Consider the following 26473-nt stretch of genomic DNA (forward strand, 5'->3'; position numbering starts at 1 on the left):
ACTTCTTCCTAGATGCTCAGAAATAAGTTTTTGTTGCCTCTTCATGAATTGTAGAAATTTAGCTCAGTCCACTCTGTAGTTCTCTTCCTTTCTCAAAGCTGGGTATTGTTATCTTCCTCCTACACCTCACCTACTCTATAGGCTGTCTTTTTTTGTTCCTTGCATTTTGCATCTCTTTTTACATGTTTGTCGTTTTATTGTGCCCCTCCAAGATTCTACTGTTTGCTGGTTATATCTAATTTTGTTCCTTTATTCCTGTATTTCTTCCAGCTCAGCCACAATCCCAGCTGGACAAATTGGTCTCTTCACGATTTAATTTGTGATTCTAACACAACACTGTACAAAGAGTTGGGAAACTTCCTTTCTGAACGGGTGCTTGCTTTCTGAGTGGTCGCTCCACTCTGCTCTTCTCATATCCTTTCCTAGGATCTAGAGGCTTTGTCTATTACTGTCATATGTCTTTCCCCTCTCGTTCATTTTCATAAGAATGTGCTTTTCCATTATTCATTTTTTTTCCACCTCATGTTTCAAAATTCAGTGCAGTCACCACAATTTCTTCAGTGTTTATCATAGTATTTTCAAAACAGACACGTATAATTAAACTACTTGTTAAGACTGTCTTGTACTATGGACAGTTTACTTTTTCCATAGAGGTAAAAGGCTACAAACTTAACACTGCCTTTTTGACCTCAGAGCAGATGTTTATGGACAGGTGACTTTCATCCAGGGGCCATCTTATGAAAGAGGTGCCCTATATTTTTGTCTTTTAAATATATAGAACCTAGAGTTTATCTAACAAAGAAGGAAAAAAAAAAATAACAACAACAACAAAACCAAACAAAAACAGGATCTTTTTCCTGGTTTGAATTTGAAAAAGCAGTATCTTGATTGATTGTTATATTAGTATACAATGAATTATATGTCACAAGATAGAATGTATAAAACTACAATTTGATTAAACTTGGTCAAAATGTAAATACAGTTGACTATAAAATACATGTGGAAGTTGGAAGACTTCCAGGTATAGGCCTTGAAATGAATTGGAGCATTAAGTTTTGGATGTGAAAGATTGGTGCAGAAGTTAAATATTTTCTATAAGCAACTTAAATGTAGAATATGGGACCTTCTCGAGGCCATATGAGTCTGAAAGTAGAGCTGGGACAAAACTGATGTAGCAACAAAAACATACAGTACTGCTTGTTTGTTTCTCTTTACCTCTGTACTTCATATAGTGGCATACAGGATACGTTATGTGGGTGACTTTACATTTTGGGAATAACTTCTTTACTTCTGCTTTCAGAATAATTAAGTCTGTATGAGTAGAAGTTTTTCACTTTGGACAAGAAGGACTGCAGCTGCTTGGGGCAAGAACCCTTTATTTTATAGGTTTCTTGAAAAAGCTCTATGTAATAAAATTGCTGCCCTGTACTCCAAAGATGATGCTATGGGCCTTGGTTTTGTGATGATTTGGTATTTGAATATAGTATGGACTTCTTTGCCAAAGTTCATTTTTACTCTCTCATAAAGCATGAATTTGGGCGTACTCTAATAGACTGGAAGTAGGAAGGGAAAGGACAGTAAACAGTGGCTTAGAAAAACTTGAATTTTTGCAGCTCTTCAAAAGTTAAGAACATTGAGTTTGAATGACGCATATCCCAAGTCTGAAAAGTCATACTTGGAAAGAAAGTCTTCCATTTTAGCTCAGTAAAACCATGAGTTAAATTTATAACTTCATTCGTATCCCATACAGAAGGATGTTAAAGATAGGAAACCAATATAATTTTCTCTTTATCAAGAACTAATCAGTGTTCAGAGATTAGGGCATAATTTCTGGAGTACAATTGTATCAGTGGTATTGTGTAAGTGTACTAGTAATGGAGGGCAGTTAGTACTGAGACCTTTGGTTACCTCAGTTTTGGGTGTAAGAATGTAAGAAATATCCTGTTGGATCAGATCACAAGTCTGTAAAGAAAGTCCTGTGCTCTGTCTCTGGCAGGGGCAATTTGTAGATGATGTTTTGTGAGAGCCCTCAGCAGGGAAGTCTTGGCACTTTTTGTGGTCCCCTCCCCTCATAACTCTCCGTGTCCAGTGGGATATTAGGAAGCACCTCTTTGCTGAGTCTTTTCAGTGACTGTTAATGGATTTGATACCCAAACATTTGTCTAAACCTTTTTCTGAATCTGATAGGATTATGAAGTGTGGGACAGTTGTACATGTGAATGGTTCCAAAAACCTTAAGCAGATTGAGTTAGTTGCTGTAAGACACTTGAAGAATATATGCTGTAGCCATTTTTATTTTTACTTTTTATTTTTCACGCTAGGCTTTTTTGTACCTTGAAACTTACAGAATTAAGTATCTCAATGCTCAAACGTTCTTTTTTTTCCCTCCACAACCTATGTGACAGAAGAACTGAGCCAATGGACGTGTTGCAGGATTAGTATTATCACTACTTTTTTTTTTTTTTTTTTTTTTTTTTTTTTTTTTTTAAACCAACAGATTCAGTGTTGGTAGATAATATTTTTGCAGGAAGAGGAGTCGAGAACAGGGCGTTAAGTGTGTGTATAGGAGAAGGAAGGCTACTCTCTTCTGGTTGGGATCTTTTTTCTGAAATGTGTTGTTTTTTTTTCCTGTGTTTAAACTCAGGCTGTTGTGAACAACTTAACTAATTTTGAAGGAAAGCAACATTAACTGCAGTACGTGACTTGGAAATGTTCAAAGCCTGTTCTCTTGACACTGATGCATTCTGCCTTGCCCCTGAAGTGAAATAAATGTTTAACCCTATCTTCGAAGGAGTAGTAGTTAAGGATGTACAACTTGAAACTGTGCGTCCAGATAAACAACTCACATTGATATTTAGTCAGCGAATCTCAGAAAATTATGGAAAATGCATTTAACTTCAAAAATATTTCAGCAGAACAAAGCTAATAATATTATGTTGAGCTTCTATTTTACAATTATGTTTGTGGAGTGTGTAATTATTTGAGGTGAAATTTAAACTTAGCTTGAAGAGAAACAACAGAAGGGAAATGCACAGAATAGAAGGAATCATGAGTAACACTATAAGGCCACGGAAGAGCTTGCTTTGTAGGGACGGCACTGTTTGTAGTTGAAATGCTGTTAACTGTTTTACAGAAGATTACAGCCAGCATTAGGCTTACTTATGGTTTCCCTCAGCTAGCGAAAGGATCTTTCAATGGAAAATTGTTGAAAAATGTTTCTATGAAGTCATACTTGTTTCTACCTCCCCTCCCTCTGCACTGCTATGATACAACTCTGGAAACTTCCCTACAGGGTGTTTATTTAGTTGATTTATATATTAGAAATCTTTGTTGTTTTAACAGGCATGGTCTTAGCTTACTTTATCTTGGGCAGCTTGGTTGTTTTAATACTGTCTTTGAACATATTAAAATCTGTTTGTTTTTTGGTTTTATTTAAAGCAATGAATTTGCAAGGGTATTAGAAACACTAAAAGCTAGTGTCAAAGAGCTTTTATGATAATGGTTTAAAAACTATCCAAAAGACTTTAAATTAGATAGCTGGTTCATTATACACTTGTTATGGCATAAATTTGCGCATAACAATTCCAGTTTAGAAAAAGCAGTACATGTAGCATAATTTTAGTCCAGCAGTAAATTAATATATATATTTTTTACTATTTAACAACATTTCTACTGAAAATTCTAGCTGTATTTAATTGCTTCCAGGGCAGCTTTGTTAGATTTACCAGCAATGTGAAATGTAGCTTCAAAGTTCTTACTCTTGCTGAACTGCTGTTTTGTACCTGGAGTTTGAACAGTCCTTTCATGCAAAGATGAAGGGATGTGTTTGAGCAGATGGCTTGGGGTTAGTTGGTTTGGTTTAAACTGAGTAATCTATGCAGGTTCTCTGTCAGTTCCACCACTAATACCTTCACTGTGTTAACTGTGAAGGTATATATTTAAGTCTTCTTGAAAAAACAAGTTAAAATTGATTCTTGCCTGGAGTATCTGCATGTAATGTGTGGGATGGAGGGAATCTTTATTTACAGAGCAAAAGTCTGAGTGGGAAAAAAAATAAATGTGGGTTTAAGTGGAAGAACTATGCATCAGAATAAAAACTGTATTGTTAAAGAATTAAATCCAAATTTCTCTTACCTTCAGTGCTCACCATGGCCTGATACTCCTACGACATTTGTAAACAACAGTCCTACTCCTGCTCCAACCTTTACCTCTGCTCAACATAATACCTACAGTGTCCCAGACAGGTCAGTTTCTTTTTCTGCAACTGAGATTGCATTTTTAAATCAGGCATATTCAAAAGTGCTTTCTGAGTGAGTGCAGAAGCTTGCTACTGTTTCCTGATTCCACTGAGGAATGAGAGAGATTTTATTGTTTTGTCTTACGTATTTATTTTAGAGTGTGACACATGCATTGTGTGATTCAATTATAATGTCACTTATTTTGCTTTAACATTTTTCTTCCATGCTGTTCACTGCTGGAAACTTTTCTTCTCATCCTTTGGCATATAGCAAATACTTGACCTTTTAACTATACCAATTTAGGTCTTGTCAGTGTATGGAAACTATTCAGCTTTTTTTCAGTAAGAACAGTCTCCCGTTTCCCTCATACAGGTAATACAATATGAAGGAAAAAAAAATCTTTACCAGCTTTATAACAGAAATTGTATTAGTAAAAATGTGTTGCATTGAGGTATTGATTAAACTGGGGTGATCAAGGAATAATTTACAGTGGTATTGTCTATATTCTTTTGTTTAGTATGCCTTGTATTTTACTACCTCTTCTTCAGTCATCCTATAAGACAACTAAATGACCACATATCCTCCCGTGACTGTTGGTAAAGCTGCTTCTCCAGTTGATAAAGAATACACAGATATGAACCAGATGATTTGCATATCAAAGTGTAATGATCGTTCTCTTGATTTTAACTTTAATACTCCCAGACTATGCAGCATTTAATTTATCTTAATACTTTTTTTTTCTGTCCTCTGTAGTAATTCCTCCTCTCCAAATCATCAAGGAGATGGAACCTCTCAAGGATGTGGAGATGTGAGTGTTTGCTTTCTGCTATAGACACTGGCTCTATTTGCACAAAGGCAGATATTTGTGTTAGTATATTTGATTTATACATGCCTAGACATTAATAGGTATTCAGGAAAAGTGTTTAACTGAGGTTTCTTTTTTTCATTATTTTGGGGTGTTTTATCTGTATTTCATTTCTTTTTTTTTTTTTTTTTCCAATAAAAATTATCACATCCAATCTTGTTTCTTACAGCAGCTTCATCCTTCAGCCACAATCCAGGAAACTCAGCAATGGTTGCTCAAGCATAGGTTCTCTACTTATACAAGGCTTTTTTCAAATTTCTCAGGTATCTAAAACTTATTTATTTAGAGTCTTTGTGCTAATGAGCAAGTTTTGTGTGGAAAATTGCTCTCTAAAAATAAAATGGAACCAATATGTATTGTAGCTTATTGTGTATAATTTGCTTGTTAAGTGTTTAATTTTCAATGACAAAGACCTGTGGAGGAAATCCTTAAACCAGTTCTTTTTGATTATAGTCTTCATATGTTCATGAAAGTCTAATACTAGCTGTCTGATACATTTCCTTTGAAGCAGTAGACCCATTTTAGTTCTTATTATAGTACTTCAACTTTTATTATTATTATTACAATAGTATTTACAGGTAATGATAACAAAACATTCTTGCTGTTTTTTCATCTATGTATTCCTAGATCATCTGTGGATTGCTTCCATAATAAAAGCTGTCTTTTTTTTTTTTTTTTTTTTAATCTATTACAATTACTAATTTTCCAGACTGTTGTTTTCTTTGTTGACACCCATGCTGCTTCTAAGAAACACGTTTCCTTCCATTTTGTGTTTAAAACTGCTTAATATCATTTATTGAAGCTTCCTTTTCTGAAGTAAGTGTTCTGGGAAGTAGTTGTTTTCACAGCTCACTTATTCCCAGGATCATTTCAAAAAGAACTGCTTTTATATGGAAATATCCCACAGGATGTTGATTTACTGATTTGACTATGCTGATTTAGTTATGCCACCCTTTAGCAGCATCTCCTATATACGAGCACAACGTAGTAACTTAAGTGCATGCAGGGTAGGTATTAGTTTGAGTAATGAGTATATTTGAGTAATTTAAGCTGTTGTCTGGATAGAAAACGAATACCTATATCTCTACTAAAACTGTGTGTCTTTCAGATTCTGTACTTCTAAAATGTGTACACCATCATGAAAAAATAGTCACCTTTAGAAAATCGGTCATTTTTTCATAGTGCTAGCTAGGTAGTGCCTATTAAAAATGTTGCTTGCTTGTTCATGTTTGCAGGATTCCACTTTTATGGTTGAATTTGTTATCCTGGTTTAAATGAATTTACAATTTCTTTTTAAAAGCAGAAATATTCTAAAACAAATTTAGTAAAATCCTTGTGTTTCTCCAGGTGCTGATTTATTAAAGCTGACAAGAGAAGATCTGGTACAAATCTGTGGTCCAGCCGATGGAATTCGGCTATACAATGCACTGAAATCCAGGTAAAACCTTGAATGTGTCGCTGATTGGGTTTTGTTGTATCACACACTGGAAGAGCACTCCCTTCCTTGGAGCAGGAGGTTGGGAAGCCAGTGCTCAGTGGCTGGATGAGCGTTTGTGCCTGCGTGAGCTTCCCCAGAATCTGGCAGATCCTTTCACATTTAAAAAGCAACTCCGTGTCCTGGGCAGACCGCAGGTGAGATGCAGGTGCTGATGGGTTCAGAAGTAAACTGTAAGACTAGCACCAGTGCAGTTGGGCAGTGCCAATTTCTTGAAGACATGAATTTGTTGCCATAACACAAAACCTCTCATTTAGGTGAACTCAGAACAACCTGAGGCTTGACTACTAAAAAGTTGACTACTAAGACATACAGCATCCCAACTATCTGTCTGATTCTGACTGAAATGGGTATACAGTTCCTTTGTGGGACTTGTTGCTATTCAGCTATGTTCCAGGATTCCAAAAAGCATTTCAAGTATACTTCTCTATGCTGTTAACATAGCAAAAAAACCTACCTTTGCAAATTGGTTTCCATATTTCCAGGGCAAGCAAGCTTTTGTGTAAACCGTGATTTGTTTGACTTACAGGTCTGTTAGGCCCCGTTTAACAATCTATGTCTGTCAGGAGCCATTAAGGAGCGTACAACTGGAAAGACAAGATGCAGGCAACGGTGATAGCAGCAATGGTGCAATATATGGTATGGTACATCAGGGTCTTCAGAATGACACAGCTGTCCAGTAACATTGTAGGACCTTAAAAGCTTTCAAGGTTAAATTATTGATTTTTCAGTCCACTGATAAAACTAACTGTAGTTAATTGGATAGTTAATTAAGAAATACTCAAATTAGCTGTGCTGTGTTGTACAGCCAAGGTATTAACTAGATGCATGTAGATGAATATAAAAGTGAAAGCAAATTAAAGACTTAATGTTCTTAGCAATGTTTAATTATGTTTCCATGTTATTTTCTGTGCAACTGAGCTAAAACTGGTACAGCTTTGACAAGTAAAACAGCCAAGCAGTGTACAAGTTTATGGTTATTAGCACAGGGGTACCATGTTAGTTTCCGGGAACTAGCGGTTGTTTCAACATACATGGGACCTTAATGTTTAATTGTAAATTTGTGTAAATCATACAATTAAGGGACTGCAACTACCTGCTTGTTAGGCAAGTACACAGGGAGAGTGGACATAAGGCATTTAGGTTTTAAGATTTTTGAGAGCCAGGGATATACACAATTTCCATTTTTTTTTCATGTAATAACTTGTTCCTAATTAGCACACTGTCTGTCTATATGCTTTTTTCCCTCGTAGTTTATCATGCAATCTACTTAGAAGAAATGGCAGCCTCAGAAGTCACACGCAAGCTTGCTTTGGCATTTAATATTCCTTTGCATCAGATCAACCAGGTTTACAGACAGGGTCCCACTGGCATCCACATTCTTGTTAGTGATCAGGTAAGAGAAATTTTATTTTCTTAAAAAATGCTTTATTTATGAATTCATGAGAATGAAGACTTTTCTTATGCTTGCTTCTTTATTACTATGTTTTCTGTTTGGTAATGCAACATAGTATTTTTTTTTTTCTCTTGTACCCTGTAAGGAGCCTTTAACTACCTTTAAATGTCAATTCTTCTACCTGAATAATCTCAAACTACGAGAAGAGAAGGACTTCTGAGTCCCTAGTTCTGAGATGATGCAGTAATTACTTAGTGTGTATTTATTTTGTATATGCCCAAAGGCACATTAAGTACTGTTGACTATGGCTTACTCGAGCATCTGCTACATATATTTAGACTTCAAAAACAGCCAACAGTAATAGGTTCCTAACTGGTTGTCACATGATTAACAAGCAGTACTTACGACAGAAATATGTTTAAATTTAATTTGGTATATGCTTGTCACAGCTGAATAAAACTAAAAGTATGCACTTGCTTATAAAAGGCTTTGTTTAGTATCTGATGTAATTATCTTCTGCATAATAAAAATGTGATTTTTTTCAGATGGTTCAAAACTTTCAAGATGAGAGTTGTTTCTTATTCACCACAATAAAAGGTACAGTGTCTTTTAATGACAGCTAAAAACAAAAATGTTTATTCCACTAAGGAGTTTTGCTTAAAGCAGAGTACTGTTCTAGTAACTTCAATGAGCAAAGAGAAATGGCAGTTCCAGTAAAGGCAGACTTGCCAAAACTACATGCAGTAGTGGCAGAAAGTGTACATGAGTTACTCCTCTCTTAGCCAGACCTTTCAGTCCCTATGTAGCGCTGCAGTTCTACCAAGCTTTTAGTACAGACCAGTGCAGTGCTCAGTAATAAGTCTCTTAAAATTCAGTTAGCTGTTACTGACTAGTGCTTGCTGTTCATAAGTGTTGAGAAAGGTTTCAAAATTAAAAAAAGAGAGAGAAAGGAAGGGAAGGAAAAAGTGAGAAAGAGAAAGCAAAAGAAGAAAGGAGAGCAAAAGAAAGAGGAAGAGAGATAGAAAGAAGTAAGGAAAGAGGGAGAAAGATCAAAAGAGAAAGAAAAAAGAAAGAGTAAGAGAAGGGAAAAGAAAGGAAGAGGAAGGAAGGAAAAAAGGAGAAAGGAAGAAAAAGGAAAAAGATGGAAAGAAAGGATGAAGAAAGGTAAGGAAGAAAAAGGAAAAGCATCAGAGGGAGATTGAAAAAGGAAGGAAAGAAGAAAAGGAAAATAGAAAAAGATGGGGAGAGAAAGAAAGGGAAAGAAGGAACATGAAAAGGAGAAGAGAAAGGGAAGGAGGGAGAAAGAAGAAAAGGACAGATGAAGTTAAAGAAGAAAGGAGAAAAAAACAGGAAGAAAAGAGAGGGTAAAAGATTGAAAGAGGAAAAGCAAGAAATAAAAAGGAAAAAAGGAAGAGAGCAAGCAAGAGAGAAAGGAAGGAAGAAAGGAGAAAAGAAAGAAGAAAAAGAGGGAGAGGGAAAAAGCAGAAGAGGAAGAAAAAAGGAAGGAGAAAGATGGAAAGAAATGAGTAAGAAAAAGGAAAAGAAGCATAAAAAGAAAGTGAAAAGAAATAAAAGGAGAAACAGAGAAAAAGAAAAGCGAAAGAAAGGAGGAAGGGAGAGAAAAGAGAAAGGGGGAAGGAAAAAGAAGGAGGGAAAAGAAGAAAAAGCAAACAAAGGAAAAGAGACACAGCAAAAGAGAATGAGAAGGAGACAGAAGGAGAGGAGAGGAGGAGGAAAGAAAAGTACAGAGAAAGGAATTTAGAAAAATTACAGAAGAAAAAGAAGAAAGAAAAAGAAGGAGAGGGAGGGAGAAAATTGAAAGAAAGGAAGAAAAAAGAAAAAGACCAAGCAAGAAAGAGGAAGGGAGGAAGAGAAAGAACAAAAGAGAGGAAGGTAGCAGAAAAGAGAAAGAAAAAGTGGAAAAGGGAGAAAGGGAAGAAAGAAAGAAGAGTGGAAGAAGAGAAAAAAAAGCCATGAGAAGAGGGGAAGAGGAAGAAAGTAAGGAGAAAAAGAGGAAGAAGAGAGAACGAAAGACAGAATAGAAAAGAGTGTTCATTAAGATGAATGCCATGCTTCCTTAGAATCCAATTTATTTCTGGTAAAACTTACCACAAAATTGACATAATCAATGGACAAGGTTGACTGTGATTTTACCTACAGAAACTGACCCAATTTTTAAGAGCCAGTTACGAATTGTTAATCGTAACATCTTTGCTTCAGCGTAAGGAAAAAAAAAAGTTTACTGTAGATGAGCTGGATGTCTTCTTCACTTTACAAGCATTCTAGTTTGAAACCCATTGTTTTGTAGAATAAAATCTATTCCTGTCACTAATGATTGTTAGAGACTTGTTTTTCTCAGTTGTTAATAAGCCTTTCAGTGGTACTGCTAGCTTCTAAACAAAGTCCACAGGATTCCAACACAGGTCCCATTTTGGCTTTATCGTTCAGGGCTGAGCATCAGAAAACAGATGATTGAAAAATTACACTAACACTGATTTATTGGTCTTGCAGAAGTTCTTCCTTCCGTCTCTGATTTTAGCTGTCCCCGTCAAATTATGTGGTTTTAATGTGCAACAGGAAGAGTTAAGAAACAAATGCAAACAAAATCATTATTAAGCATTTAGTTTGAATAGCAAGTTACCAGTGTTTTATGAGTTTCAAGCTTAATAATTCATAGCAGTAACAAGCTACTTCCATACAGTAAAAACCAAGTTCGTTCCTTGATATTTTGTTGCACTGGCTAGTACATTTATGGTCTATTTACTGACTGACACTTCTCTCTTTTTTTAGCTGAAAATGGTGAAGGCTTCCATATAATTTTGAAATGATGTCACATGATTGCTAGACATATTCCAATGCAGAATGAAGTCCTGCCTAAAGATTATGATCATCCAAAAACTTCGGATCTAACTTCACTGTATAAGATGTTTCATATTGAAAACACAAGATGACCTACCTTTCAAATGAGCTGTTTGATAAGTGAACTTCCTTATCACTGCCATAGCTAAGTGTCCTCATGAGAGGTATAATGCCATGACAGCTTATGTACAGGCATGGAAGACAATGTAAGCAAAGGTGCTTGCCCTTTACTGAAATAAGGCAAATTATGGCCAGTAGATACAGTTTCTAGAAGTGAAGCACTATTGCTTTTCTATTACCTGTATCCAGTTGGAGATGAATGTAAACTTATCTGAGGGCATTTACCTTTCTGTGCCAGTTTGTCTATTACTTGCTTGTACCTTATGCTGACTTTATTTTTATTTTTTGATGTTAGCAGAGCACATATTAATCTGTGTGGAAATGAGTAGTTAAGCTGATAGTGATCAGGTTGTTGGGTCTTTGAGAACAAAGCTGTCAAAACAGCTTCCATGTAAATTGTTTATAAGAGTGTATGTAAGAAGTGTAAATGCCAGAATAGGGCTTTTAAGAAGTCCTAGACAGATGCAATATATGCATGCAGCTAACTGCATTATCAGTAGTACCTTATTGGACAGGTTAATATAAATCCTATGGGGTACCAAGTAATTGTGTTTTGCTTTAACAAATTTAATGGAAAAGAATTGCCTATGCATCCTTTATTTTTAGTTTCCTAGATTCTCTGCAGAGCACTGCTGCAGTTTAACTCTTTACTTGTAACATTGTGGGTTTAAAAATACTAGCAGAGAGAGGTGGATTTGTAGGACTTATGGTATTACGCTCTTGAGGGAACTTGACCCACTGGCACCAAGGGGCTATCATCGCTTTCTGCATCAAGTAAATTGCTTAAGAAACACTAAATAATGCACCCTTTAAGTCTCCTTACCAGCAGGTAAAACCTTGCTGAAGTCACTATTATGAACAAGTATCTTACCTTTTCTGTTGACTCTTTGCCCTCAGATGCATACTGTAAAACTGTTACAGTGCCTCTACCATATGACCAAATATTTACTTTACTTTGAACAAGGCAATGTGTTTTTTCAATATTTTGGATATTTCTAGTAAAGATATGGCACAGCATTTCCTATGTTAACATTGTTTCAACTGTTCTAGGTACTCAAAAGGGGAATACTTCAAAAGGTATTAAGTGACAGTTTCATATCTGTCATTTTGTGCCTCTGAAAGTTTCCACCTTGATCTCTGGCTTGCAAGCTTGGGAATAGTTTGCTTTTTATGCTGCAGTGTTCATTGTGAACAGCTACTACAGCATGTAAAAAAGCAGCTTAGATTTTTCATTCCCTCTTTCATAACTGGCTCAAATGCTTAGAAGAAAAGCTTCTTAAACCTGTAGCATTTTGAAAATTTAAATTCATCAAAGCTAGAGTTTCTTTCTTATTTTTATGTTTTTCTGCACTGAAAGTAACATTTTCTGTACTTAAACATTTCTGCCTATAAGTTGTTCATACTTGGGTATTGTTTGGTCCTAGTATTTTCTTGAACTGACAATTGTGTCTTTTCAGCTCATACCATATTCAAATCCAAATGTTTTATGAAAGATTGATTGGAAAGTATCCAAATATCTAATTTTAAAGAATATTGAAAGTTGTACAGTAGTTTGTCCAGCTCACTTGAAATTGGAATTAAATTATGGCACCAGCAAATTGCTTTTGTTTTTTAATAAGATGTACACATTTCAATTTAAGTATAATAAATGTTTTTCAATAATTTTGTAAACGTTCTTTTCATTTCTTTTAACATCTTGGAAATACTTCTGTTGTTAAGAGTTAGACTGTGAAGTTTATCCTAGCAGTTAACGGTTGGTAAAAGTAAATAATTGAAGCAAACCAGCTCTGTAGTTTATCCTGCACCCAACACATGCCCAACTGCTGCTTCCAATAGAAAACTTACTTAAATAATTCAAAGAAATCAGAATTTGACATCAGCTTATTGTTTATTTGTGTCCTATATCAGAGTAGGTTCCATTTGTTTTTGTACATCTTTTATGCAATAGACTTACTTACAATGTTCATTATGTTCTTAGAAAAAATGAGCCAACAAAAGGCAACATATTTTGACATACTGGTACTTGCCACTGACTTTCCTGGTACAGTTGAGAATAAAATCTGCTTTAAACTCTATTATAGCTTTATCTTAATGGAAATCTGATTGTAACAACACTCCGCTACCACTGTGCAAAACAAGCCTTAATTGACTTATTTTGTAGTAGTAAAGAAATCCATGTACTGCACTACAATCTGTTTTTTATCCATAAAGTTGTTATCTTCATTTACCATCCCCATCACCTGAGAATGTGTGAAGCATGAACACAACACAGCTGTTGTTACCCATCAAAGTCTCTTAATGTTCGCATTCACTTTCAAAACCTCATTCTAAATTGCTGGGGAGGCTGCAGTACTACCCAATAGGAGCTTCTCCAACTGCTTTTTAATGAAGCCAATATTTCTGTTAGGTTTCAGTAAACACACAGGCCCTGAACTCTTAAAACATACACACACACAATCAATCTTACACAGAAAAGCTTTCTGAACTGTTGAGTAGTTTATCTCAGATAATTAGGTTGCTTAATATAAAAGAGTTGATTTATCTAACCCTCTAGCACTGGAAAACTAAGGATGAAAGCATGGCCTTAAGAGTTAATACTTAGATTTTTTCATTATTATTACTTAGAGGTTGACAGCTTCTTCAACAACCCAAATGTGAAGAGTTTGGCTTTCTACACTTGAAAACCACAGGGTAGGTCTGGTTCAACTGCCTATGGATCTACTTGCCTATCTGCTTGCTGCATCCCTAAAATGCATAGGACAAACAGCTTGAATCAAAGTCCTCACTCCATCAAAGTTCCTGCAACTTTGCCTAGGTTCCATCATCCGTAGAAAAACACGAGTAGCACACCCCTCTTCCTGGAGCTGCTGCATCCTTCTCTTACAAAACCAAGGAGATAATCGAGGACACGCAGTAACAGCATTACAGTAAGCACCATGTATGATTGTGGCAGCCAATTACAGTAGAGTGCACAAGCTCTACCACAGTGGATTTCTAACCTCTTTTAAGGCTGATGGCATTGGGCATAAAATGTGCTTCAGTGATGGGCAAGCTGTCAACAAACACGTAGTTTAACTGAACCAAGTTCAAAACTTTGAAAATTATTTATATAGTTACCATGAGGTACTAGCTTACCATTGGATATTACCTATTACGTTCTATTATGTAATTAAATATGAAGCTGAATCATGAAAAAGTATAAGCTGTTTTGCTGTAACAGCTCATGATTACCTTGCATTTTTGGTCGTTTGCTAAAGCTGATTTGTCCTTAAACCTGATATTTAATCTGCCACATATATTACAGAACAGCAGGTTCAGTTTCTTTGTGTGACTGACTTGAGCCCCCAACTTCACCTTACAACTTCACACCGAATAGTGCTTAGAAATGCAAAGTAAATTCCAAGTTTAGTGAATATTCACCAAATAGCCACTATGCTGAAACGCTCCCATTTTACAAGATACTTCAGTTCTCATGCCAACAGAAGGAAGGAGTTGCTAATACAAACCAAAGCATCACCAACCAACTTAATCCGCATCTGAACATTATGTTAAGATTTTTACCTGGAAAAAGGTGTTTTTTCTTGTCACAAAACTGGATGACCAAACACCATCATTATAACTGTCAAGAAACTGACTCCCTCCACTGACTTTCAGTCCAATTCTTTTCTTCACCAAAAAAAAAAATATGTGTGGTTGCACTTACTGTCAAAGAATAATACAGCATCTGCAGAGGCGCTGTCCGCTCCCTCCTACTGAAGGAGGGGGAGTTACTGGAGCAAAGTAAGCATGAACTTTCACATGAGGTAGATGAGCCTGTGGATGAAAAGCCTGGATATTAATGGCAGAGAAATACGCATAACTAGCAAAGAAGCAGTACACCTCAAGTACTGCCAATGTGTGTTCTCGTTAAGGTTGAGTTAGCTAAAAAGTATCTGTACATCTGAAACCCCCCAAGCTGCCTTCTGACACGTAATTCCTGTGCTCCATCTGGCTCAGGCACACTGATGCCTGGCCACACTTACGTGGTCAGGGTTCCCCCTTTTTTCCCAGCACAGCACTCATCAGCCAAAGAGCTTTCTACCAAAAGAAGCATGTATCTTGCCACAGAGGAGAGATGGACTTCAAGCTATTGAACAAAGACTAGTCTGTACCTTGTCTCCCATATTCTCTGTTTCTCTCATCCTGGAAAGCAACAGGAAATAGAACAGGGCATCTGCCCTCACCAGTCACTATCAGGGACAAGCTTTCCATTTGCAAGAGTATTTGGACAAAACTCTGTGTGATACTAAGCTGCAGGTGACTCTAACAGTAAGGCTAAATGCTGTCCCACCTCCTCCCCCCACTCTGTTATGCAGTCTCTGACTTAACAGGGCTGGTCATTGAAGAAAAGAGCTTGTGACCAGATTCCAAGACCTAACTGCCCTACAACACATTCAGTGAAATTGCCATGCAGATGTTTTACTATTGGCTCTGTATAGTAAGAGTGTATATTCTGGGAGAATTAAAAAAAGTCACTAAATCCTAAAACCATAGAAACATATTTAACATACATAGAGAAAGCAGAAGGCTCCTTTGCCTGAGACATCAAGCAAGTCAGCACAACACGTACTCGGATTCTTTTGATTCCAGCCCGCGTGACTTGCTGACAGTCATACAGCTCGATTCTCTCCAAGTTGTGGCAGTTCTCCAGGTGTTCCAGAGTTACATCAGTGATGAGAAGACAGTTATCAAGCTCCAGCACTTGGAGCCTCTCCTGACCACACGTACTGTTGCTCAGATGAAGAATCCCATCATCAGTGATCAATTCACAGTGAGATAAGCTCTAAAACAGAGAGGCAAACAGTTAACATCACTCAGTTCAAAACTACTCAATCCTCTAAATACCAGCAGTCTTCCTCAACCTCTTCCTATTGGTTAAAGGTCTACAAAGAATATAAAGCTTATTTCCAAAGCAGTAACAAAAGAATCAGTTGAAGTTAACAAAAGAGGAGCTGTATTTAATTTTTAATTTTGCTTCAAAAAGAGTACTTGAGCTGACAGTACCAAAAGATGCATCACTGGCAAACTCCTCAACCCCCTCTGCTCTTGATGATTGTGAGAGTTTAGTGTTGTGCACCTCAGTCACAGCAAGGCCTAAACGGCTATTCAGCATGCCAGAAACAGAAGCCAACTTCAAAAGTTGATCAAGAACATACAGGAATAGATAGGGATCTACTGACAGCAGTAACTTCCACAGCTACCACTATATGGTCACTTTTCATACACACCACTGGGACCAAGCAAGTGCAGGTCCACACAGATAAAGAAGTCCAGACTGATTTGCCAAATAAAGGTTTCAGGAAAACCATGAGTGTTTAGCACCTCAGGCTGCACATAAAAGGAGTAACAAATACCTTGCAGAGCTGCAGGAGCAGGTCTCCTCTGCAACAGCCAGCATAGTAAACCAAAAAATTCCACTCCTCTTCAGCGTACTTCTTTACTCCCTTGCATTTCAAGAGCATGGAAAAACTTGCATCACCTCAGGCAGTAGCACCACATAAAGCAGTTTCCTGCTTCCTTTAGGTAATTCATGACTTTTGGAGAAGCTCATGAAGCTCTGATAATGATGATAAGAAACAGCGTTCCTCAGAGGAGGCTTAAAAACTCCATTGTCAATGAAATGAACACTCTCAAGACTTCTGCACTGGGGACGTACAAAATCTACACACTCTTCTCACTGGGTCCTCACAGCTAGCTCTATGCTCTCTGCCCTGCCCTCTGCTTTGTATCTTGTATCTAAGCCTAATAGTGACTGGTTTTGAAGCGGCACTTCCTTGCTGCAAGTATTTTTCAGACAGCAACTGATGAAGAAATGCTTGCAGCAATCCAAAAGTACTTTTTAACTCAGCACAAGCAAACAACAGCACTAAGCAGTCCCTCTTGCCAATCACCTGAATCAAATATGTAATCCTTCCCTTCTTCTCTCCATATGTTGCATCTATCATCTTTTATCTGACAGGGAAGTCTGAGGACTGCCAGCTCTGGCTTACCCTTATTTTACCTCAGATAGAGTAATGAGCAGTTCTTGCCTGTTATCAGTGACACAGAACAACTCACCCTGCCCTTCAGAACAACTCACCTCTCAACTTTCTTTTTTCTCCTTTGCTCACCAGCATGAAGGATGAGTGAGTAACCACAGAAGAGAATGCGAGACAAGTCCACAACTATCTTCTTTCCTGCATCTCCAGCTGGTTCAATTTTATTCACTTATCAAGTGTAAGCAGACAGCAACGATGAGCAACACCACAACTAGTGCATACTGTCTCCAAAAGGCCAAAGAAATTAAAAACTTGACCCTATCAACAGCATTTTATCTTATATGATTACATTCTGTGAGTCTATTAACTCTTTAAATATTTAAGTTTTCTCTCCTATACCTACTTTCTTTTAGGATGTTTTGAGCATTTGAATTGGCTTACAGCCTGGAAACAATCAGCAATTTCAGGGTTAAAGATCATTTATAACAGACCTGCTGTTTCGAGGAAGGACAGAAGGTTATGTGAAGCTGTTGGCTATAGCAGCAGCTTGCTAGCTAATTAAGAGTTTTCCATCCCAGGAAGTAAGCAGCTTATAAAATTTCAGCTTTCCCGAGACACTGTATTTGGTACTGAAAGGACAATACAGGATGTGCAGCTGAGTTCACAAAACTTTGTAAAACAAATATGCAAAACATGTAATTTTTCTGACCTCATAAACTTGTTAAAAACTGTAAGTTTGACCTTACGAAGATTTTTGCTTGAAATATTTAGAATAAAGTGATAGGATCAAATTAATTTTTATTAATACATATTAAAGGCTGTGTGTATATCAAATATGGCGTGATATACCATGACAGTAAGAAACAGTATGATAAACTGAAGAATTCAACTGTCCTCATCACTAGGAATATCAAAAGAGTGTTTCACAGTTTCTCTAAAAATCTGAATGCACAAATGTTAAACACATGCACCAGAAATTACTTAAGCCCAGTAAGTAGTAAAGCATTTGTGTACTTTGACACCAATGAAGGTGTTAACAGTTGGTTATAATTGGTTTAACACTGCTTTTGCTTATTTCCACTGTCTACCAAGTCTCTGAACACCAAGGAATGCATTCAAAATTGTTTTATTCAACTTCAAAATACTTGTTTAAACTGCAAATACACCTAAACGTATATTAAACCACAGCCACATAACAGTTTACAGAACTATCAACAATTTCAAATCTAAAGTATCAAGATTAATTCATGTAGGTGACCCTGTTTTTTTAATGTCCCTATAATTCTCACCCATCACTGTTCATTCACAGTCTTCAAGTATTACTATACATAGGATATACACCTCAACAAAAATTTTAATTTTTACAGGTCCCCTAGAAAACCGTGTTATTTTACCACTGCCATACTTTGCTGTCTGTGGACTAACACACAAACAAAGGTATTCAGTGGTGCCAGCAAACAGAAGCAGGTTAATAAATGAAAATTATTAGTTTTTATGACCTCTCTGGTGAAGCACTGGCAGAAGTGGTACAAAAGATCTCTTGCATGTACTGATGACAATTGGGACTACAATACAAAAAGAAATACTCATTGCAAAAGAACAGACAGTGTCCCATATAAATGACTCCATATCTCTTGTCAACCCTTGTTTGGATTAGCATTACGAATTATGGGACATAAATGAGGTGGGACAATGAGCAAACAAAAATAAAAAAGCAACAACAACAAATTGTTGGACTTGATGATCCTTATGGGTCCCTTCCAACTTGGGATATTCTAAGATTCTATGAAATAATGAATAAGGCTCCCTTGTAAAAGTAATCTCTCCTCATGTTGCTACCTTAGTAACACTGAGCTGGAAAAGCCAATCATAAGACAATTCAATTAATGAAGCAGCAAACCTTCCTCTAATCCCATCTAAGAGCAGATTATAAAGATACCTGTTCTCACAAGTACATTCACAGTAGCATATCACAAATCTACACTTACGGTCAACTGGCCCTAAATGCAGGAGCTCCTACTCTATGGATGGTCTAGCAATATTGGTGTACCTTTAAAGAATAGACAATTTTAAGCCACCTGACATTTTAATGTTCTGAAAAATCTAACCAACCACTCCCTAAAAAACAGTTCTTTGAAATATGGTAAGTAGAGTACCCCACTGAAGGCATCTCAATCCTCTCCAGTTACTTCTGAAACGTCAAAAAAAAGTTCCACAATTTACTAGGTAAACTTAGACCTTGGTTAGAACTGCTTACATGCAAAACTGATTACAGAATGGGATTTGGATTTATCTTTACTTGATGATTTTATTTTTTTTAGTTTTTGTTTATTCAGTATTTGACTTGCTTCAGTCTGTAACTTGAAGTTTCATACTCCCTAAAAAAAAACTTTAGTAAACACACAAGAGTATCTGAGTACATTAAATTGCCTATATTTTGTTTGAATTAAGGAATCACATATGAAGGATGTTAACCATAAAATATAAGCTTTCTGGTTATTACTCACTGTAATAGCCAGAGGAAATGATTTTTATCACATAATTATAAATATTATGGACTATATGATACATAAATTATTATATACAATTTTTTTATAACAAATAATTACATTTTTAATTTATTTTATCACAATTTATTTAACCAAAGGTAATGATTTTTATCACATAATTTATTTAATTATTTCAGTAGTAATCTGCTTCTTTTAGAACACTTGTGAAACCTGCCTATTTTTTGAATAGTATAATTCTACTTCAGGAAACATATATATACAGAGTGGATAGCCTGTTTTTTATGTCACAGACACACAGCTATGTCATATGTCATCGCAGTCCAGTATACATACAGTTTGGGGTTGTGTGTTAAATTTCATGTACAGAAATTAAACTTACCAATGCTTGTAGTTTAGGACAGTGTATTGAAAGTTGTATCAATGTGCTGTCAGTTATCTAGGGAAAACAAAAACATAAGTTACTGACAGTGGTGAGGGCAACACTCAAGTAAGATATCCCTTTCTGTAACAGATGAAAGCTGTTTTATCTCTGTCATGCACTTTTCTGAAAAACACACAATCACCTCTTGGTGATCACCTCATGGCCTCAAGTTGCGCCAGGGGAGGCTTAGGTTGGCAATTAGGAGACACTGGTTCTCAGAAAGAGTATTCAGGCATTGGAACTGGTTGTCCAGGGAAGTGGTGGCATCACCATCCCTGGAGGTGTTCAAGGAAAGGTTGAACCTTGTGCTTAGGAACATAGTTTAGTGGGTGACATTGGTGCATGGTGATGGCTAGACCAGATGATCTTGAAGGTCTTTTCCAACCTTAATGATTCTATTTCCTTGTATAGAATTTCCCAATAGTTATATTTTTACTCTCAATACCACAGCACTCAGAAAAAAAAAACAAAAACAAACCAACAAACAAACAAACAAACAAACAAACAAACAAAAAAACACCAAAACCGCCACAGGATATTTATCTCAAAGTGCTGATGTTCTTATTGGCATTACATCCTTACACTGAATGTTTGATATTTCCTTTTCCTATTAAATCTCACCAAAACACATTCTTCCAAGTCCATTTTCTCCAGCTCATGACAATTCTAAAATTGAAAAAAAATAATAAAAGGATAAATAGAAGATGAAATAGAACATATAGCTGTGAGATCATGCACAGGGCTAGTGACATGGGAAAGAACAAACTTCAAGAAGAAATTGAGAGCTAAATCCCTATAAGTATTAGACAACCAAAGGACAATTATTAATAATAATAAAAAAAAATACAAAAAACATAAGCAATACACCCCCCACCACCTGCTATGCTTTTGGTCTGTTCTCTTACTAAGGGATGTTTCTCCTATTTGCCCTGTGAGGTTTGCAATAGTATGTGAACAGAATTGAACTATCCTTGCTTTCTTCCCTCCTCTTGAGGTCAACTTCAATTCAATCCTATAGTATTTATTGCATCTCTATTAAAGTTAACTAATCTGCATACAGATGAATCCAACTTCTGTGTACATCAACCTGCATCAAACTAATCTGAAAGACACTTAAGCCTGTAAAACCTCTATTTATCACCATGCTTTTAGAATGAAGCCTTAAAACAATTTGTTTTGATACTGAATGACAAAAATATTAAAATAAGGTCTACTTTAAGGCTGGGAGAAAGCTGCACTTCACTTTTTCTTTTGTTCCCAGTAATAATACAAGCAATTTTCCCAGTATTCCAATGTTCTTAGAGATCTCTAGCAAACTTTTAGAAGTACTTTCAATAGCTGATCATGACTAATTTCAAGAAAATTATGTAACCTTGTGACCTCATAGCAGACCACTGTCCCACTGCTCAGACCTACCCCCAGCCCTTATTGTTAGCAGGCACAGGAAGAAACGGTTTAATAGCAGCTCCTAGAAGCAGGCTTCAGGTGACTACTGGAAGACCAGGGCTGTACTGGTGAATGATTAGAAAACCACCTTGTTTAACCACTGTGGTTGGAAAGACTCTCATTCATGCTAAATATCATTAGTATAAATTAATCCTGTCTACAGAGTATTATTATTTTTGTGTCCAGATTTCTCAAACCAGCAAGCATACAAGTATAACTTTAAGCACTTGATATAATCAGTATGTTTACTTATGTACAGCATGAATCCCGGCACAAGTCCTTACAGTTTACAATACGTGGCTAATAGTTGTTGGTTTTTTTTGTAGCTTGAAAGTATGGTCTGAATAACCTATTCTATGATGATTTCAGGTCTAAACATGACAAGGTATGTGTCGTGTTTATATGAGAAATTTGGCTAGAATGAGTAATGCGATTTTAGAATTGTTATGCTAAGCATAACAAATCCAACTTAAATATACCAAAAAAAAAAAGAGAAAAAAAGTGAAAACAAGTAGAGAAGTATAGCAAAACAGATCGAATCACAGCTCTAAGTACAATAACGAAATAAAATAAATTTTTGTCCCCTCCTCCACTGGATTCTTTGTCCTCTATTTTTCTTCTTCTCATATTCATTCCCAGCAGGACTACATCAATTCACAGCTGCTCAGCAGCAATGAAAACAAAGTAGGCTCTAACTTTCTGAAATGGCTCTTACCCGTGCTAAAAGGGTAAAACCAGCGTCTGTAAGATGTGAACATCTTGCAGCTTCCAAAATCCTGAAAAAGTTTTCAATATTAAAGAAAACATTAATACAGAGGAAAGCAAATGTATTTGAGACATACATCTGCCTTATAAAATTTAAAATAAATAAATACTTATCTGTATCTTATATCTTAATAGCAAACACACATGCCTATTTTTCACAGTGATTTGCAATTAAGAAGCACTAGGCAGATTTGGATCCAGTTTATAAGAAGAGTCTAATAATTACAGTGCAGATGAAATTTAATACTCAAATTTTCTCAATATTTAGTGAAAAGAAGTATGCATAATTGTAGGTATTTTCACGTCTTGTTTCAGTAAGACAGCAAAATTCTTATGTTTTCTCAAGTGTTACCTTAGCAACTATATGCAAGAATACACCCTGAGTCAAGAAAAACACAGACAAAAGCTGCATCTAAAACACGTCATTTAAACACAGGAAGTTGGGAAGCCACAGAACTAAGAAACCGCGTACTAGAAATTTGTCCTCAGAGCCTGTGCACAAAGCACTGTGAAACTAGTCAACAGAAAGCAAAGAGCTTAAACTATCAAAGGCCAAAGCAAAACCAGTAACTACTGCTGCAGGAAGAACGGCAGAAAACATGACATGCCAATATGGTCAGATCATGCTCTTCCTTTATTACCCGAATAGCCTGACTTTTATAGCAAATTTAGCAGGGGCAGATAGTGTCTCACACAAGATTATTGGTCAAAAGCACTCAGACAAACAACTGCAAGAAAAGAACCCCCTTGTGATTAGCAGTCATGTAGATCTTGTCCTTGAAGCCAGCTGCTGGCAATAATATTTCTAATTCCTCAATCGGGCAATAAGGGAACATCGTAATGGCAACTCCTTGTAGTCGTCCTGGTAGCTTGGTTTGCTCAGATGCAGCAAGGCATGGCCTCCTTGCTGTTTCAAAGATTTCTCAACAATCCCCCCTTTTTGAGCAAACCAAGCCCAATGTTAACAGTTTTGCAAGTAACCTTTTAACCACATTACAATACAACACGCAATGATGATTAACACCACAATAAACAGAATCCTTAATCCCTCTTTGATTAATCCCAGTAACCATCTAGGCATCGTCCCAAACAAATCAGTAAGCCATTGATCAAAAGGATTAATATTGTATTGAATCTTTCCCATGTGCTCTTTCAGGAAAGTAATAGATTTGTGAACTGACTCACTATAATCAGAAAGGTTCAAACAGCACATTCCCTCAAAGTCCTCACACCCATGCCCTTGAGCCAAGAGCAAGAAGTCAATAGCAGTTTGAGCCTGTAAAAGCACATGTAGCAGACTATTTTGATCTGGTAACATCTCCTCAAGTATTTTTGTCGTGGCATTGGCTTGCTTCTTGGCCCAGCACGCCAATTTTTCTAAATTATGGCATGCAGCCGCAGCTGCTGCTCCTGGCATGAAAATTGCTAATGCCGCTCTAGCCGCAACACCAAGCAACTCAACATTATCATTGCAATCTGGTGTGAGCACTGTCCATTTATGTCTAGTGATCTTACGCAATTGTGACAAGCTAGGAACAAATATAGTAAGTTTATCTAAGTAACAGCATGTAGCAGCATGGACTCCTGCAAACACCATTCCAAATGATCCTGAGCCATCAGCATACTAGTATCTCCTGGTTCCTGCCTGCTCATCTCAATACTCTGGGAACGACCCTTACATACTAACTCCACGATAGCTTCTGCCCGTGTTTGAACACTCGTTTTTGGCTGAATCGGTAGAAAAATTCACTCCAGGACTCAAAAATCCTGTCCTATCATTCCACTCTTGCTATCTCCTGTTTCACTTTTGCTATTCCTATTACCAGTGCTGTTAGTGTCAGTGGCATCCTCCTGACACTGTTTCTTTGTTGCCCCTTACTCTCCGCCTTTCTTTTTGCCACTGACCAAGCACCACAAATGGATGAGACACATGATTGCTAACTAGTAAGGAGAGTGCAACTTCTGCTATACGTGTGCAAGCAGCGCCAGCTGCAACCTTAGAAACTATTTGTGAAAGAGCCTGCCATTGCTCATTGGCTAATTTAACCTCTTGCTCTGTGCTTCTTCCTCACAATAAAGGTAACAATATAGCTAAGTTGTCATTAGTAATCCCTACAATGTGCCGAACCCATCGAATATTACCCAAGAATGTTTGTACATCCGTCAAATTATGTAACACCGTAGATGTATCAACTTTCTGTGGACAAATAGTAGAGTCTGTTATTTTCCATCCCAAGTATAGCCATGGCTTTTTCCGCTGAACCTTCTCTGGGGCTATCGTCAACCCTTTTGCTTCCAACGTATTCTGAATAAACTTCAAATCTGAATCCTGGAAGCACTCTGGTCTACAAAACAGAATGTCACCCATATAATGGTAAATAATTATGTCACACCACGCTGTCTGAATTGGTTCTAATGCCCAGGCCACATATAATTGACATAATGTAGGGGAATTCTTCATCCCCTGCAGAAGCACTAGCCATTCATAGCACATTGCCGGTGCTTGTTTGTTAATGGGGGGTACTGTAAAAGTAAACCTCTGGCAGTCCTTTACAGCCTGTGCCACCACAGATGCTTGCCTGGACTGATCAGCGCTCTCTATCCTTTCCAACATATCCTCTACCAGTGCAGTTCTCAGCAGTGTAACTAAGATATTTTGAGTTTTGGGGTTTGCATTATCAAATGCAACCATTTTAAACACACTGCTTTTAGGCTCCGCTGTTAGATCAGGATGATCAGGAATTGCTGCCCACAACCGGTCGATAAATTTAGCATATGATTCCCCAGGGGCCTGTTGTACTGATGCGAATGGAGGTGCTTTATTTTCTCCTGGGAGACCAAGAAGAGCCATAATTAGCATAATTCAGGTCACATTTGTTACCCCTCTTACTCCTTTCATCATTCACTTGCTTTTAACCCCATCTACTCTGAAAACCATTAGATTCCCTACACTTCTGACTTTAAAGGGGAAAAATAATGATACCTACAGTGGGCGTATCAGTGGGGATGCTACTTACAGCACAGCCAGTTGAAAAATTCTGAAGAACAATGAAGCAGGGGATAAGAGACCAGAAGACTAGCAGCTCTACCCTTCCTGAAACTGGGTGAGCAGTCAGTTGGAAGAGCAGAACGGGGAGAATGAGCTACATACCGGCACACTGCGTCAGGTCCCAGTATGAAAAACCAGTAGAATGGCGCTGGTCTGCACAGAAATGAGTGATTTTTAATATTTGCTTCATTTTAGTGACTGTATTTAATTTTAGAGGGCTCCAGGGATTTTTTTTTTTTTTTTTTTTTTTCCCCAGATACTGCTGGCCTCTATTTCTTATCCACTGATTTGTGTCAAAGTATTTAGCATAGGAGCTGAATAGGCAAATTATACCCCAGAGTGGATTCCCTATTCCTATAAATGAGTGTTCTCTGAGACAGACCTCACAGCAGCACTCATCATCTACAGATGTCTTTTGGGCACACCTGGAGCATCCCCCTGCACAGCGCCTCTCCTTATTGTTTGTGATTTAGCAGCAGGTGTGCAACATTGGTGGTGCTAACAGCAACATGATCCTAATTTTCACAGCCATATCTAGACAAAGATATTCTGGAAGCAGCAGTGTTCACAGGTGCTTTTCTCAATAAGCCTCACCAAAAAAACTACCAGTATTTTAACACTAAAAAAGTTTAAAAAAAAAATAGAAAAAAGGTATCTAGCACTTACAGTAGATTTTACAAAAGCTATCAGGAGACTGCCATATCTTGACATGGGGTAAAAAAACAGCTGAAGGGAGTTGGTCAAGTTTAGTATTTGTTTTCCAGAAGAGTGGTAACAGCTGCAGAGCACAGCACTATCCCAGAAAAAAAAAAAAAACATAGTAGGACATCGAAAACCCCAAAGTCAAGTGAGAGTGGCACAACACTGAAAGCGTTCAAAAGTTTCCTAGCACAGCCAGCATGTCCAACAGCTGCATGAGAGTTAGGTTCTTGCAAGTTTTCTTTCATACTCAACACTAAAATACTCAGAAGGCATGAACAAGTCTGGAATTACATTACTGTTCGATTTCCAAGTTGTTTTTTTGTTTTGTTTTGCTTTGTTTTAAATCAAGTATTTTCAACACACGATCCCAAAGGCCTAGATCTACCACCCATCTTTCCACCACAGGCTCCTTGGCAGTCATCACTGCAAAGGGTCAATTTCCTTTCCTTATACTTTACCTCTTTACAGGAGGAAAACAGCAGAAGCCTTCCCGCTTGTTGCCCAGACAGGGACTAACAGGTTTCATAACAAATGCAGGCTTGCCTGCATGAATGACTATTTCCTATTTATAAGATATTAAATATTCTTCT

General features: G+C 37.0%; 2 protein-coding genes across 10 annotated transcripts in view; one reads left to right on the top strand and one right to left on the bottom strand.

Annotated features, from left to right (window-relative positions):
• Nucleotides 1–12644, top strand: part of UBP1 (upstream binding protein 1) — a 53027-nt gene extending 40383 nt beyond the window's left edge. For 4 of the 5 annotated variants that reach the window (XM_038174527.2, XM_038174529.2, XM_027451526.3 and 1 more), the window contains 8 exons: nucleotides 4141–4244; nucleotides 4992–5046; nucleotides 5273–5366; nucleotides 6451–6541; nucleotides 7128–7237; nucleotides 7852–7994; nucleotides 8540–8591; nucleotides 10785–12644. In XM_038174527.2, the coding sequence (XP_038030455.1) occupies nucleotides 4141–4244; nucleotides 4992–5046; nucleotides 5273–5366; nucleotides 6451–6541; nucleotides 7128–7237; nucleotides 7852–7994; nucleotides 8540–8591; nucleotides 10785–10822 (687 nt within the window). In that variant the 3' untranslated portion in view covers nucleotides 10823–12644. The remainder of the gene's footprint in view (nucleotides 1–4140; nucleotides 4245–4991; nucleotides 5047–5272; nucleotides 5367–6450; nucleotides 6542–7127; nucleotides 7238–7851; nucleotides 7995–8539; nucleotides 8592–10784) is intronic. The other variant, XM_038174528.2, reaches the window with a different exon arrangement.
• A 198-nt stretch (nucleotides 12645–12842) lies between these two features.
• FBXL2 (F-box and leucine rich repeat protein 2) overlaps nucleotides 12843–26473 on the bottom strand; it is a 53466-nt gene continuing 39835 nt past the window's right edge. For 3 of the 5 annotated variants that reach the window (XM_038174531.2, XM_021268858.3, XM_038174535.2), the window contains 5 exons: nucleotides 22083–22143; nucleotides 20543–20587; nucleotides 19880–19936; nucleotides 15583–15795; nucleotides 12843–14786 (listed from right to left, as the gene is read on the bottom strand). In XM_038174531.2, coding sequence (XP_038030459.2) covers nucleotides 14679–14786; nucleotides 15583–15795; nucleotides 19880–19936; nucleotides 20543–20587; nucleotides 22083–22143 — 484 coding nt within the window. In that variant the 3' untranslated portion in view covers nucleotides 12843–14678. Of the gene's footprint in view, nucleotides 14787–15523; nucleotides 15796–16366; nucleotides 16570–19879; nucleotides 19937–20542; nucleotides 20588–22082; nucleotides 22144–26473 lie in introns of those variants that run through there. The other 2 variants (XM_072033179.1, XR_003495402.3) reach the window with 2 other exon arrangements.

This window comes from Anas platyrhynchos, chromosome 2, assembly GCF_047663525.1.
Source record: "Anas platyrhynchos isolate ZD024472 breed Pekin duck chromosome 2, IASCAAS_PekinDuck_T2T, whole genome shotgun sequence".
Lineage (NCBI taxonomy): Eukaryota > Metazoa > Chordata > Aves > Anseriformes > Anatidae > Anas > Anas platyrhynchos.